The sequence below is a fragment of the Gekko japonicus genome, unplaced genomic scaffold (assembly GCF_001447785.1).
Source record: "Gekko japonicus isolate JY-2015 unplaced genomic scaffold, Gekko_japonicus_V1.1 scaffold752, whole genome shotgun sequence".
Classification (NCBI taxonomy): Eukaryota; Metazoa; Chordata; class Lepidosauria; order Squamata; family Gekkonidae; genus Gekko; species Gekko japonicus.
In genome coordinates, this window is record NW_015170296.1 from 261,564 (window position 1) to 274,437 (window position 12,874).

The 12,874-nt window shown below is 47.2% G+C and overlaps 1 protein-coding gene across 1 annotated transcript in view; it reads left to right on the forward strand.

Moving 5' to 3' along the window:
* HPSE (heparanase) overlaps positions 1 to 12,874 on the forward strand; it is a 51,601-nt gene that overhangs the window by 14,085 nt on the left and 24,642 nt on the right. The window contains exons 2-3 of the mRNA XM_015417918.1: positions 3,240 to 3,385; positions 8,718 to 8,852. Of these exons, the coding sequence (XP_015273404.1) occupies positions 3,240 to 3,385; positions 8,718 to 8,852 (281 nt within the window). The remainder of the gene's footprint in view (positions 1 to 3,239; positions 3,386 to 8,717; positions 8,853 to 12,874) is intronic.

Below are 12,874 nucleotides of genomic sequence, written 5' to 3' on the forward strand. Positions count from 1 at the left end.
ATCATCATGGACTCTGTTTTTTCCCCCTCCCACCTGGGGGGGGGCTGTGGTCACCCGCGCGCAAGCGTGCTCGATTCCGCGCTCTGATGTAACTTCGCCTTCCCTTTTTCCTATGGGGGGGGGCCTGGGTCCAGAAATATATGTCTGCTTTTACTGCTGATGATGATGCCTCCCTGAAAACGTTGCCAGATTGTGTCCGTAGCTGATCTATTCTGGGGACAAACTGTATGTGCCTATTTCGATGAGGAGGGAGGTGATGGATTCTGCTCATGGTTCGAAACTGGCAGGGCATTGGAGTTTTGTAAAATCTCTGCAACTCATCCGCAGACAGTTTTGGTGGCCACAGATGCGCAAAGACCTATTGACTTTTGTTCGGTCCTGTCAAACATGCGCCTTGACTAAACCCAGAGTGGGCAAGCCTCCTGGTCTTCTGCAACCACTCCCTACCCCATCGAGACCGTGGGAAGTGGTGTCCATGGACTTTATTACTGACCTCCCTGTGAGCAAAGGGAACACTGTTATTTGGGTGGTTGTTGATTTATTTTCTAAGCAGGCTCATTTTGTGCCTTTTCCTTCCTTGCCTACGGCTCAGAAGCTGGCGAAATCGTTTCTGTCTCACGTGGTGAAAATTCATCAATTGCCTGCTAAATTAATTTCTGACAGGGGGACCCAATTTGTTTCTAAGTTTTGGAGGGAACTTCTTTCCATTTTAGGGGTAGAACAAGGGCTCAGCAGCGCGTATCATCCTGAGACTGACGGACAAACAGAACGAGTGAATCAGACCCTGGAGCAATATCTGCGTTGTTTTACTAATTATCAACAAAATGATTGGTGTGATTTGTTGCCTCTGGCTGAATATTGTTATAACAATACTGTCCATAGCTTGGAACTAGTGAGACCGGGTGTCAGACTCCAGTGTTGGGCTGGACTTGACAGCACTTTCCACCAGGGCTGTCTGACCCTGGACATCATGGTTCAAATCCCTGCTTTCCATGACAGTTTACTGGGAATCTGGGGCAAGTCATAGAATCATAGAGTTAGAAGGGATCTCCGGGGTCATCTAGTCCAACCCCCTGCACAATGCGGAAAATTAACAAATACCTCCCCCTCCACACCCCCAGTGGCCGCTGTTCCATGTCCATGACAACAGATGACAAAAAACCTCCAGGATCTCCAGCCAAACTGACCCCAAAGTGGCGATCAGCATTTCCCTGGGCATGTAAAGAAAGGGCCACGAGAACTAAGCACTGAGGCAACCCTTCCTGCCCTCCCTCTCATGATCTGCCTCAATTCACAGAATCAGCACTGCTGTCAGATGGCCACCTAGCCTCTGTTTGAAAACCTCCAAAGAAGGAGAGCCCACCACCTCCCGAGGAAGTCATTCCTCTTAGTCCAGCCTACCTCACATGGCTGTTGAGAGGATAAAGTGGACATGTGCTCCATTGAGGAATTAAAAATGTAATAATTGTCCCCGCTTTGGGGGCCCTAAGTTAGGTGGAAAGGTGCCATGCAAATCTTTTAAATAAATAACAAAAATAACAGATGGGAATGTATTTATTTGAGACATTTTAGCCTCCCCCCCCCTTCTCCTAAGGACTCAAGACACATTACAGTGATTTTTACAATGCTCTGGTAGAAAACAAACAATGAAACATACTTCTAATACAGATTAAAACTTCAGACAACTAGAAAGCTTTTATCTACTGGAAGGATCATCTGAATTATTTGGTCTTGTACTGCCATAAGAGCACAATACAAAGGCTGACTTGACATGACTTCACCATTGGCTAGAGAGTTTAAGCCAAGTCATTAAGGAAAAGATTTTGAGGAGAGACTTGCGGAAAGAGAAAGACACGTAATGGGAGCACTCTTTGGCTCCACTATTGGATCGGAAAGAGAGGGTGAGATGGAGATGGTACTTCTGTAGCTCCATAACTTTTGAATACTCTATGGGCCACCAACAGCTTATAGAAACCTAGATCTTGGGGTGGGGAGACTCATAGACTCCTTGGACATTCTGTGTTCCCATGTGGAAAGGGGGGGTTTGATGATACAGTTCCCCACTTGCAGTCTGAATAGGTGTAGTTTCTGAACAGTTTCACCGCGAGATGAGCCGGATTCAGATGGGTAGCTGTGTTGGTCTGAAGCAATAGAATAAAGTTTGAGTCCAGTGGCACCTTAAAACCAACGCGTTTAATTCTGGGCATAAGCTTTTGTGCGCATGCACACAAAAGCTTATGCCCAGAATTAAACTTTTTCGTCTTAAGGTGCCGCTGGACTCAAACTTTGTTCATGAGATGAGCTGTTTCCCTAGAGAGAATCTAATGTATTTCAAAGAGAGTTCCAAATCATGGGATTGCAACAACTACGTGTAATTTGGCCCTAAACAGACACACTTCCAAACCAGCTCAGTTCTGCATAGGAGAATTGTACAAAGGCCATCATAAAGTTAACACAAGCAAGTTTCTATCACTTTTCAACTGCTAGTGCATATATAGGACCAAAAGAACCCCACAAGAAACCACCAACCTGGAACTCGTGACTCACGTGCAGCTGCATCCGGAGATTCTCGTTTTGTGAGCTGCTAATGGCTCTTTATGCCTTGAAGCGCTGGTGTCAGATTCTTTGAGAGGAAACATCTGGGGCTATGGGGAGGGGGAGGACTGACAATGTCTGTTCTAGATCATTTATCATTAACGAACAGTAAATACCAATTAGCCACAACTTTGGCTGAACTGGTACCATTCTCAGGATCTTCCACGGCTGCATTGGGGGTGGGGGGGTCATGCGGAAAATGGGGTGTTTTGGTTTTTATGATCAGAAATGCACATTCTGCAAAATAGAGTCAGTGCTGCAAAGCTTCATATCAGTGCTGGAATTGGTTCATATGTTCCTGGAGAGGTATAGGGAGTCACTTTCCTGCGGCTAACACGTGAAGCTGCTTTATACCAAATCGGTCCATTGGCCTATCAAGGTTAGTCTATTCTGACTGGCAGTGGCTCTCCTGGGTTTCAGACAGAGTTCTTTCGTATCACCTACTGCCTGTACTTTTTAACTGGAGATGCTGGGGATTGAACAAGAGCCTCTTTGTTGGGGTAGTGCTTTTGGTTCACAGAACTTTCTAATTTAATACGTTTCTCATAGTCTGCATTGTTTGGGGATGGCTGATTTATTGTGATGAAGAAAAGCCAGTTGGATGGAAAGGTGTTTTCTTAAATTCTTGGGATTTGCTTCCCTAGTTCTCTGAAGCTGCGGACCTTGGCGAGAGGTTTATCACCTGGCTTTCTGAGATTTGGAGGCACCAAAACAGACTTCTTGATCTTTGACCCAAAAAAGGAACCCACCTTGGAAGAGAAGATCTGCTCAGATTTGTTGGCGAAACAAGGTGAGTTGGCTGGTAAATATGTTAAGAAAAGGAGGTCATTTTATTATTGGAAAAACTCCCGAACATAGACTTTGTCTGCAGCCGTTCGTAATTCCCTACTGAGCTTGTGGTGTTTCTGTGCATTCTGTTTAAGTGGAGCTTACAGCTTTGGGCTGCCTGGGCAAGGAGGAGGTGACAAAGATCCCATCTGCTAGTTCCCCTCGGCTCATGATAATTTGGGTCCAGCCTAGGGTTGCTCAACTCCGAGTGGTAGCTGGAGATCTCCCGCTATTACAGTTGATCTCCAAGCAACAGACCAGTTCAGCTGGAGAAAATGGCCGCTTTGGAAGGGGGACTCTGTGGCATCATCTGAAGGACCGCCTCTTCCCATATGCGCCCCAAAGAGCCTTGCGCTCACAGGACCAACATTTACTGGTTACCTCCGGCCCATAGGACATCCGCTTAGCCTTGACCAGGGCCAGGGCCTTTTCTGCCCTGGCCCCGGCCTGTTGGGATCAGCTCCTACTGGAGATCAGGGCCCTGCAGCAAAACAGCTGTTCCGCTAGGCCTTTGGTTGAGGTGGCGGGCATCCATCTTGGTTGGCCTCCCTGTTCTAGTTCCCAACCTGCTGAAAGGGCCCATTCTGATTCCACCTTGTGGCCCCAACAGATTTCTATTGTTGCTACCAAATTATTGTTTATTGTTTTAATTATTTTAATTTATTGTAATGAGTCTTTGACTTGATCTGTTGTGTTCCGCCTTGAGCCCGCTTTGGGGAGGGCGGAATAAAAACCCCAAAATAAATAAATTAAATAAATAAAAATTATACCCCACTGAAGCCCCTCCCCTCCCCAAACCCCGCCCTCCTCAGGCCCCACCCCCAAACCTCCAAGTGTTTCCCAACCTGGAGCTGGCAACCCTAAGCAGGCCATTATTCTCTCTGTTGAATCCTTGCCAGGCATAAGAGCAAACCCTTTTTGATAACTGAACTTATTAGGACTGATTTATAGGCTCACAATGCCATCCTAAGCAGAGCCCTTAGCTGCCATCCTTTTTTATAGAGGAGGAGGAGGAGGAGAGGAGAAGATTGGATTTATATCCCACCCTTCACAAGGAGTCTCAGAGCGGCTTACAAACTCCTTTCCCTCCCTCTCCCCACAACAGACACCCTGTGAGGTAGGTGGGGCTGAGAGATCTCTGACAGAAACTGCTCTTTTAAGAACAGCTCTGACAGAACTATGGCTTGCCCAAGGTCATCCAGCAGCTGCAAGTGGAGGAGTAGGGAATCAAACCCGGTTCTCCCAGATTAGAGTCCACACACTTAACCACTACACCAAACTGGTGTAATTATATATGCCTTGTATTTTATTCATGCTGTGAGCCACCCTGAGCCCACTGTGGCGGAGGGTGGGATATAAGTGCAATAAATAAATAAATACTATTAAATAAATAAATAAATAAATGCTATTAAAGAGCCAGTTTGGTGTAGTGGTAAGGAGCACAGACTCTAATCTGGGAGAACAGGGTTTGATTCCCTACTCCTCCACATGCAGCTGCTGGTGTGACCCTGGGTCAGTCATAAGTTCTCTCAGAGCTATTCTCTCAAGGGCAGTTATTGAGAGAGCTCTCTCAGCCCCACCTACCTCACAGGGTGTCTGTTGTGGGGAGGGGAAGGGAAAGGAGATTGTAAGGCGCTCTGAGACTCCTTTGGGTAGTGAAGTGTGGGGCATAAATCCAATCTGTTCTTCTTCTTCTTCATATAAGAGGCAAATATATGTATTTTCACTTCCTGCTAAGCGTTATTTAGAGCTAAAATAGATACACCAAAGCCTTCAAAAGGCTGTAACAGGTGAAGTACCAAACAGAATTTTCCCTCCCCACTCATTTTATTTATTCTCCCTTTCTCTCCAATGGGGACCCAAAGCAACTTACATTGTTCTTTTCTTCTCCATTTGAGCCTCAGGTTAGGCTGAGAGCGTGTGACTGACCCAAGGTCACCTAGCAGTCATTCATGGCAGAGCAGAAATTGGAACCTGGGTCCCCACGTTCCTAGTCCAGCACTCTGATCACTCCACCACAGTGGCCCACTGCAGAAAAATTAGACGTTAAGGAGAAGGTTCTAATGCAAATCTTCCTCCTGACGTGCCAATTTTCTTTGATCTGGGAGCATTTGGTGGGGGATGCTGTTCAGACATCCAGTGTGGTCTGAAATGCCCAGCAACAGATACTTGGGGGGGGGGGTGTTTTAGCACTTCGAAAACACAGTGAATGAACTGAGAAACAAGACTCTAATCCAGTCAAAGTTTGCCATGACTCAGACTTGTGACAACTACAAGTCAAGTGTAAGTGATTTGCTTTTAATGGGCATTTGTCATAACTGACATTAACTGGATTGGGCCTCAGTATAATACTAGGGGAGGCCCCTGGCAAGAAAGCCTGTCTAGGATTAAGTTGAAAAGACATTGAAGCAGAAGACATGGCCTTCAAATCAGGTTGCAATTTCTGGCACTTGTCTTTTTAGAAATGAAGCTCTGGTCCGTAGACAACTTTCTACAAGGACTGTTTGCTTTCTTGTGCATAGGTCCTAAGCTTGCCAGCTCGTGGCTTGAGAAATTTAGTGAGATTTAGGGTCAGTGCCTAGAAAGTGTGGAGTTTGGGATGGGGAGGTGGATCAGCAAGTATGTCACTCTAGGACTTCTATTTCTCCTAGACTCTATGATAGATCATAGAGTTTCCCCTCTCCCAAAGCTACTGCTTCCATCAGGGGAACTGAATTCTGAAGTATGATCAGTTATAATTCCGGGGGAATTCCAGACCCCACCTTGAGATTGGTAACTCTAGTAGCCCACTCACACACACTCCAAACCCCCTCTCTTTGTGTTACTAGAATTTATCTGTGCATTGAAGTGAAAAAGACAAGCTTTCTAGAAGTTCTGGTCTGGATTTTTCACAGACGGGTGTCAGCGGTTCTATTATATTAGATGTGAATGTCAATTTCATCCTGTTACAAGAGTTCAGAGCTGCTGACAGGCATGGAATTCCTGAGCGAGGCTCAGTCATTTGTTCAAACATCTATTTAGCACTAGGCATGTTAATAAAACAGACGCCTAGTTAACCAAAGAATGTATGCTGTCAGGTTAGGTTGATAAATGGAACTCATCCTGGTTTAAGAAAATTTTAACATCAAGAGCACCGCACTTTACTTAATGATTGTTTTATACTGTTTAATGATTGTTTTTATGCTGTTTTAACTGTTGTTATGGCAATTGCCTCTGTTGTAGCCGCCGTGAGCCCGCTGGGGAGGGCAGGGTATAAATCTAATAAATAAATAAATAAATAAATAAAATAAAATAAAATAAAACACAATATCACCATTGATAGTATGCTGGTAATATCAAGACTATCGGACAATTAATTTTTTTGTCTGCTAAAGAGTCTTGTTTTTAAGTTAATTTATTTTTGATCCAGCAAAATCAAAACTACAGCTTTCAGTCTTTCCCAGCAATGTTCAGGTATTGTGGGTTATATTGTCGGTAGGGTTGCCAGACCCCTTGGTGGAGATGGGGGTTCCCCGCTGCCGGGCCCTACCCACAGATGCCAATCAGCTGGTTGGCAGGGAAGACTTACCAGGAGAGAGGAGAAGGCCTAGGCCTCATAGCTGGCATTGCACAGGAAGTGACCTCACTGTGCCAGTGACGTCTCGACAACACTCTGGTATTTGGGCAAAGACTCTGTGGTAAAATCAGCTTCTACCATAGATTCCCCTCCCCCCCAAATACCAGGGCATCACCTGGATGTTGCTGGAGTGACGTCAGTTCCTATGCGACGCCAGCAATGAGGCCTAGGCCTTTCCTTTTATCCTTGTAAGCCCCCCCCCCCCGCCCCATCTCCTGCTGGTTGTCAGGAGGGACCTGGCAGCCCTAATTGTGCATGGGCTGCATTCATGATTGTTATTCTTGTGAACTACCTCAGGCACTTTGGGTAAGCAGCAATATCTACTTTTTTTTAATGCTCGAGTTATTTAATGGGGAGGAAGAATCTGCCTCAGCAACACACATTCCATTATGGACTGGGAGACGAAGACACTTCCTGAATCAAGAGGCCTACATAGCTGGTTTGCAAACATGTATTCAGCATTAATAATATGCCAGAGACTATACGAAACATGCCCTCACCTGGATAGCCCAGGCTAGCCCAATCTCATCAGATCTCAGAAGCGAAGCAAGGTCAGCCCTGGCTAGTATTTAGATGGGAGACTACCAAGGAATACCAGGGTCATGATGCAGAGGCAGGCAATGGCAAAGCACCTCTGAACGTCCTTTGCCTGGAAAACCCTGCAGGGTCACTGTAAGTCACCTATGACTTGATGGCAAATATCTATATATCTGTATTCTCCATGGCCACCTTAGCATATCTGTCTGTCTGTCTAGCTATCATCTAAAGCCAGTTTGGTGTAGCAGTTAAGAGCGCGGACTCTAATCTGAGAGAACTGGGTTTGATTCCCCACTCCTCCACATGCAGCTGCTGGTGTGACCTTGGGTCAGTCACAAGTTTTCTCAGAGCTGTTCTCTCATGAGCTGTCCTCGAAAGAGCTCTCTCAACCCCCCCTACCTCACAGGGTGTCTGTTGTGGGGAGGGGAAGGGAAAGGAGACTGTAAGCTGCTCTGAGACTCTGTCGGGTAGTGAAGGGCGAGGTATAAATCCAATCTCTTCTTCTACTTCTATCTATCTGTTTTATCTATCTGTTTCTCTACGCTAAGGTGGCCATAGAGAATGCCCCCCACCTGCCCCAGGTATATCAATGGATATACAAATTGTGTTTTTCTAATGTGCTGAATGCCTATAAACAAATCCTAACCACAGATGCAAGGAGTTCTAAAAAGGATCAGCTTCAGTGTAACCTGGGCATGACATCCTAACCAGATTTCTGGAAAAGGAGAAAAGACCCAGATTTCCACCTCAGGGCCGGAATTCTGTTAGTTCCGCTATGAAGAAGGCCTTATGCCATACATCTTAGTCTCCAGTACCAGGAACACAGAGAGCAAAGCCTGCGTTCTGGATCGCACTGCTCAAGGAAGTTCATATGGGTGAAGGATGTTCAGAGCTTAGTTTAATATTCCAGTGCCTTTGGACATTTTCAGCTTAGCTGTCTGATTCAGTCTTTGGAGAAATAGGTCACTGGGAAGAGGTTACTTGCACAGCAACTATACTTCTTTGCAAAGGAAATTAATTTGGGAAAGGTTATCATCAGTCTCTGTTTAACCCTAAGATCTCTCTCTCTCTCTCTCTCTCTCTTTCTCTCTCTCTCTGTGCCCCTCTCCATGTCTGCATCTCTGTCTCTCTAATGTGATAGATGCTGCAGACGTTTGTGGATTCAGACCAGCACCTTTGGACCTGATAGAGCACTTGGAGTTACAGTGGCCCTTCCAGGAGGTGCTGATCCGTGGGGAGCTAGACAAGAAGAAACACAAAAACACCACCATCACAAGTAAGGCGCCTGCGATCATTATATGCTCGTTAGAATGTCTCGCTTTGGCTGTTACTGGAAATAATGGAGCATGGAAACAGGAACTGTCCTTCCAGTAGGCAGGGCTATTTTTGAACAGGAACACGCAGGAACGGAGTTCCAGCTGGCTTCAGAGTTGGCCACACCCACTACAGCCAAAACCTCTGTGTGCCTGGCTACAAAGGGAAGGCCTGGAGAGCGAACCCCCCCCCCCCCCGCCTCTAAGGCGGGGGGGCCCGGGGAGGCACAGAGTTGGCCACACCCACTACAGCCAAAACCTCTGTGTGCCTGGCTACAAAGGGAAGGCCTGGAGAGCGAACCCCCCCCCCCGCGACTCTAAGGCGGGCGGGCCAGGGGAGGCCCTGGAAGGATTGGGGGGGGCATTTAAATGCTTCCCCTGGCCTGTCCAAGGGCCGGCTTGCCCGGGCAAGCCAAGGGAAGGCATGGGGTGTGGCCGAATATGCTAATGAGCCACACTGTCAGGGGTGTGGCCTAATATGTTAATGAGTTTCTGCTGTTGGGCGTGGCCTATTTTGCAAATGAGTTCCTGCTGGGCTTTTTCTACCAAAAAAGCCCTGCCAGAAGGGATAGGGTACTGGTAGCCCACGGATTAAATGTGGCCCCTTTTGCCCCAAGGCCTCCCTAATATGTACCTCAGTTGCATTCTCTCAGTTGAGGCTCTGCATGGTCTTCGGCTTATGCATATCAGCTGGGCATAATGCGCCAGAGCTGGCAAATGCAAGTGAGTGGCTCTTATGGGTAATTGGCGGGATCTGCCAGGGCCTCTGTTGCTGTTCCTGCAGGGGAGGACAAGGCTTAGAGAGCCCTTTGCCCACATCTTGGCTTGTGCAGGAGTGAGTCAATCAATGTGCGGAGCCAATATTGTGGGCCCTCCAGTTTTCACACATTTTGGAACAGTGCACCTGTTGAAATTGGGTGCTGATCAGAGACTTCCTTTGCTGCTTTGGATACGACATTTGTTTATTCAGGGCAGACCTCTTTTGGATCTGACGGAAATATCATGGCCAGCCACAAGCGGTTGTTCATAGCTGATAAAGCACTCTGGATCTCTCCCAGAAGACAAATTTAAAACCCAGAGGTGATTAGAAGGTCTTTCTGCTTCTCTCTGACCAGAAATAGGAAGTGGATAAACTTATTTGCAGGAATGTCACCAGCATTTAATGTGAAAGAAAAAAACAGAAGGACATTTGGCAGAGATCCACTTTGGCAGAGATCCACATACACGTTTCTGGAACCTGTACCATAAATTAAAGTTGGTGGTGGGAAGTGCCATCAAGTTGCAGCCGATTTAGGACCGCTAAATAATTCAGACACTACGAAAGCAAGCCTCAGCAACTCTGGAGTAAGGAGTAACTCTGACACAGAGTGTTGGACTGGATGGGCCTTTGGCCTGATCCAACATTGGCATCTCTTATGTTCTTATGTTCTTATTCAATGGGGTCGACTCCCAGGAAAGCGTCCCTAGGATTGTAGCCTAAATGTACAGTGCTGTGCTTGCCAGGTGACCGTGACACCTGAAAGCACCTTTGTTTTTTAAAATGTCCCGTCTATTTCTAACAGGGGTTGTGCAGTTTCAGCACATCGTAATCTTTGGTTCTGGGGCCCAGCCCTGATGTTGCATTTGCACAAGGCTGAACTTGCAGCAGGCCTTGGTCGGATTCCAAAAGAAACCACCCGATTTGCCCGTCTAGCTCAGTACAGTTAACTCTGGCCATAAGCAGTTATTCAAGGTCTCAGGCAGTGAAAGTTCCTTCTCAGCTCTTCTGCATAAGATCCTTTCCCCTAGAAAAGTCGAGGATTAACCAGGGCTGGTCTCTATGCAAACCCCCCCCCCCCCGAGCTGTGGCATTAGAACTGAACTTTGCTTGGCGTTTTATAGGGTAAGGTAAAGAAACATTTGTACACCTGGTTCCTGGACATTTAGCGTGGAAACAGAAATATTGGAAGCGGTTCCCAAGGCAATAAAGAGCAAGTTTCAAGTCCAGGTGTGGCTTAAAGACCAACAAGATTTCCAGAGTATAAGAACTTTGACTTGCAAAAGCCTGTACCCTGGATAAGGGGCTTCTGGACTCGAATCTTGTGCAGACCAATACCGTTACCTACCTGAAACAAGACAATAAAGTGCAACGGCCAGGGTCCGACCTACCTGAGGGACCGCCTTTCCCCATACATACCCCCAAGAGCACTTCGGTCGGGGACGCAACATCGCCTGGCGATTCCAGGCCCCCCGGGAGGTAAAGCTTGCTGCGACCAGGGCCAGATCTTTTTCAGTGGCGGCCCCCACCTGGTGGAACGAGCTCCCGGAGAAGATCAGGGCCCTGCGGGACCTTATGCAGTTCCACAGGGCCTGCAAGACAGAGCTCTTCCGCCAGGCTTTTATATAGGGGCCGCCACTTCTACTAACACCACCACTGAAACAGCAGGGTTGGGAGTGGTCCCCGGAAGAACGGCCATAAGTTTGCATGGCACTGATGCCGCTGGACTGGCTTGGACCATCGATAGGACAAATTCACCTAAGGAAATGATTGCTACCATCCTCAGAGACCATCTTGTCTGCATGGAGCACTTTATCCTGTTTGTGTGATCTAATGGTTTTTACTGTTTTATATTGTGTTATGTATGGGCTTATGCCCCTGTGTAAGCCGCCCTGAGCCTGTTCGCGGGGAGGGCGGGGTAAAAATGCAAATAAATAAATAAATAAAACGTGGGGTGAACATCTGAGGCAGCCTTATGCTCTTACTTCTCCATCTAGCTCAGTATTTGACTGGCAGGATGTTAGGCCATGAAGGACCTTTCCCATCATCTGCCACTTACGTGTTGAACTTCACGTTACCTCTGTGGCACACATCGGCCGGGATTCCCCTCACTCTTTGTGCAGACAGATGTGATGCAGGGAACAGATGTTCGCAAGCATGCTGGGGCCTGATGTGGCTCAGGCTTCCCTCCAGCACACTTTTCTCAAGCCGAAACGGCCCCAGTGTGGGGCTCCACATGCCGCAGTCAGGGCACATGGTGTCCGCACAGTGGGAACTGTGACCTGGCTCACATGGTGTAGTGTATTCAAAGCTGCCTTGAATGCATGATATGTTGTGAAACATCTAATTGAAGTGTAATGTAAAGCTTCGTCCTGGGCTAGGATCCAAATCCATCCAATCGTGTTACTAGCCCAGGAAGCACCTAACCAATCACTTTCAAGCAAGCTCCCTGAGCGGGAACATCCGTGATTGGTCCTTATGTGAACAACCTTATTGGTTGGTATTTGTACAGTGGGTGTGGCTACATTAGCCGGGAATGTTTAAAAGCAGGACAGCTGCAATGTAAAGGCTGTTCTGGCTATCAGATGTTGATCCGTGTTGGAGTTGTGTTCGAGTTGAAGAATAAAGTTGTGTTCTTGCTGAATCACTCTCCGACTGCTTTAAGTGAGCGACTTAACACATGGGTAGTGTGTAGTTTGGCCCTTGTAAAATTCTTGTATTAGGTGTACCAGGGACTGAACCTGGGATCATCTGTATGCAAAAGCAGTTGCTGTCCCACCAAGCCACAGCTTTTCCCCGTAGGATTTCTATCTACAGCAGTAAAGTGTCTTTCTTTACGAGCTCCAGGTTGCCAATGCCCAGCCGGCCCTGGCACATGAGCAACTCATGATTCCCTGTGTCTCCTGTACAGACAGTTGGGGGACCAGTGTGCTGTGTGCTGACACATGAGTTAAGCACCCTGAACACATTGGCCATACGGCTTACAGATCTCCAGTAAGTTGAATTCAATCATTTGGGATTGGAAAAATTCCCTAGAAATTCAGCGTTGTAATATGAGTGTGCGCAGGGGTCATTTCGTAGAAAAAGAGGTGCAGGAGCTCATTAGCATAACTCATTAGCATAACTCTGCATGTGCCACACCCCCTGACTTCACCGGAAGTGTGTCAGAAGGCAACACCCACCGCTCAGGCTCCACTGGACTGTTTTGGATTGCTAGCTGTCGGGGGG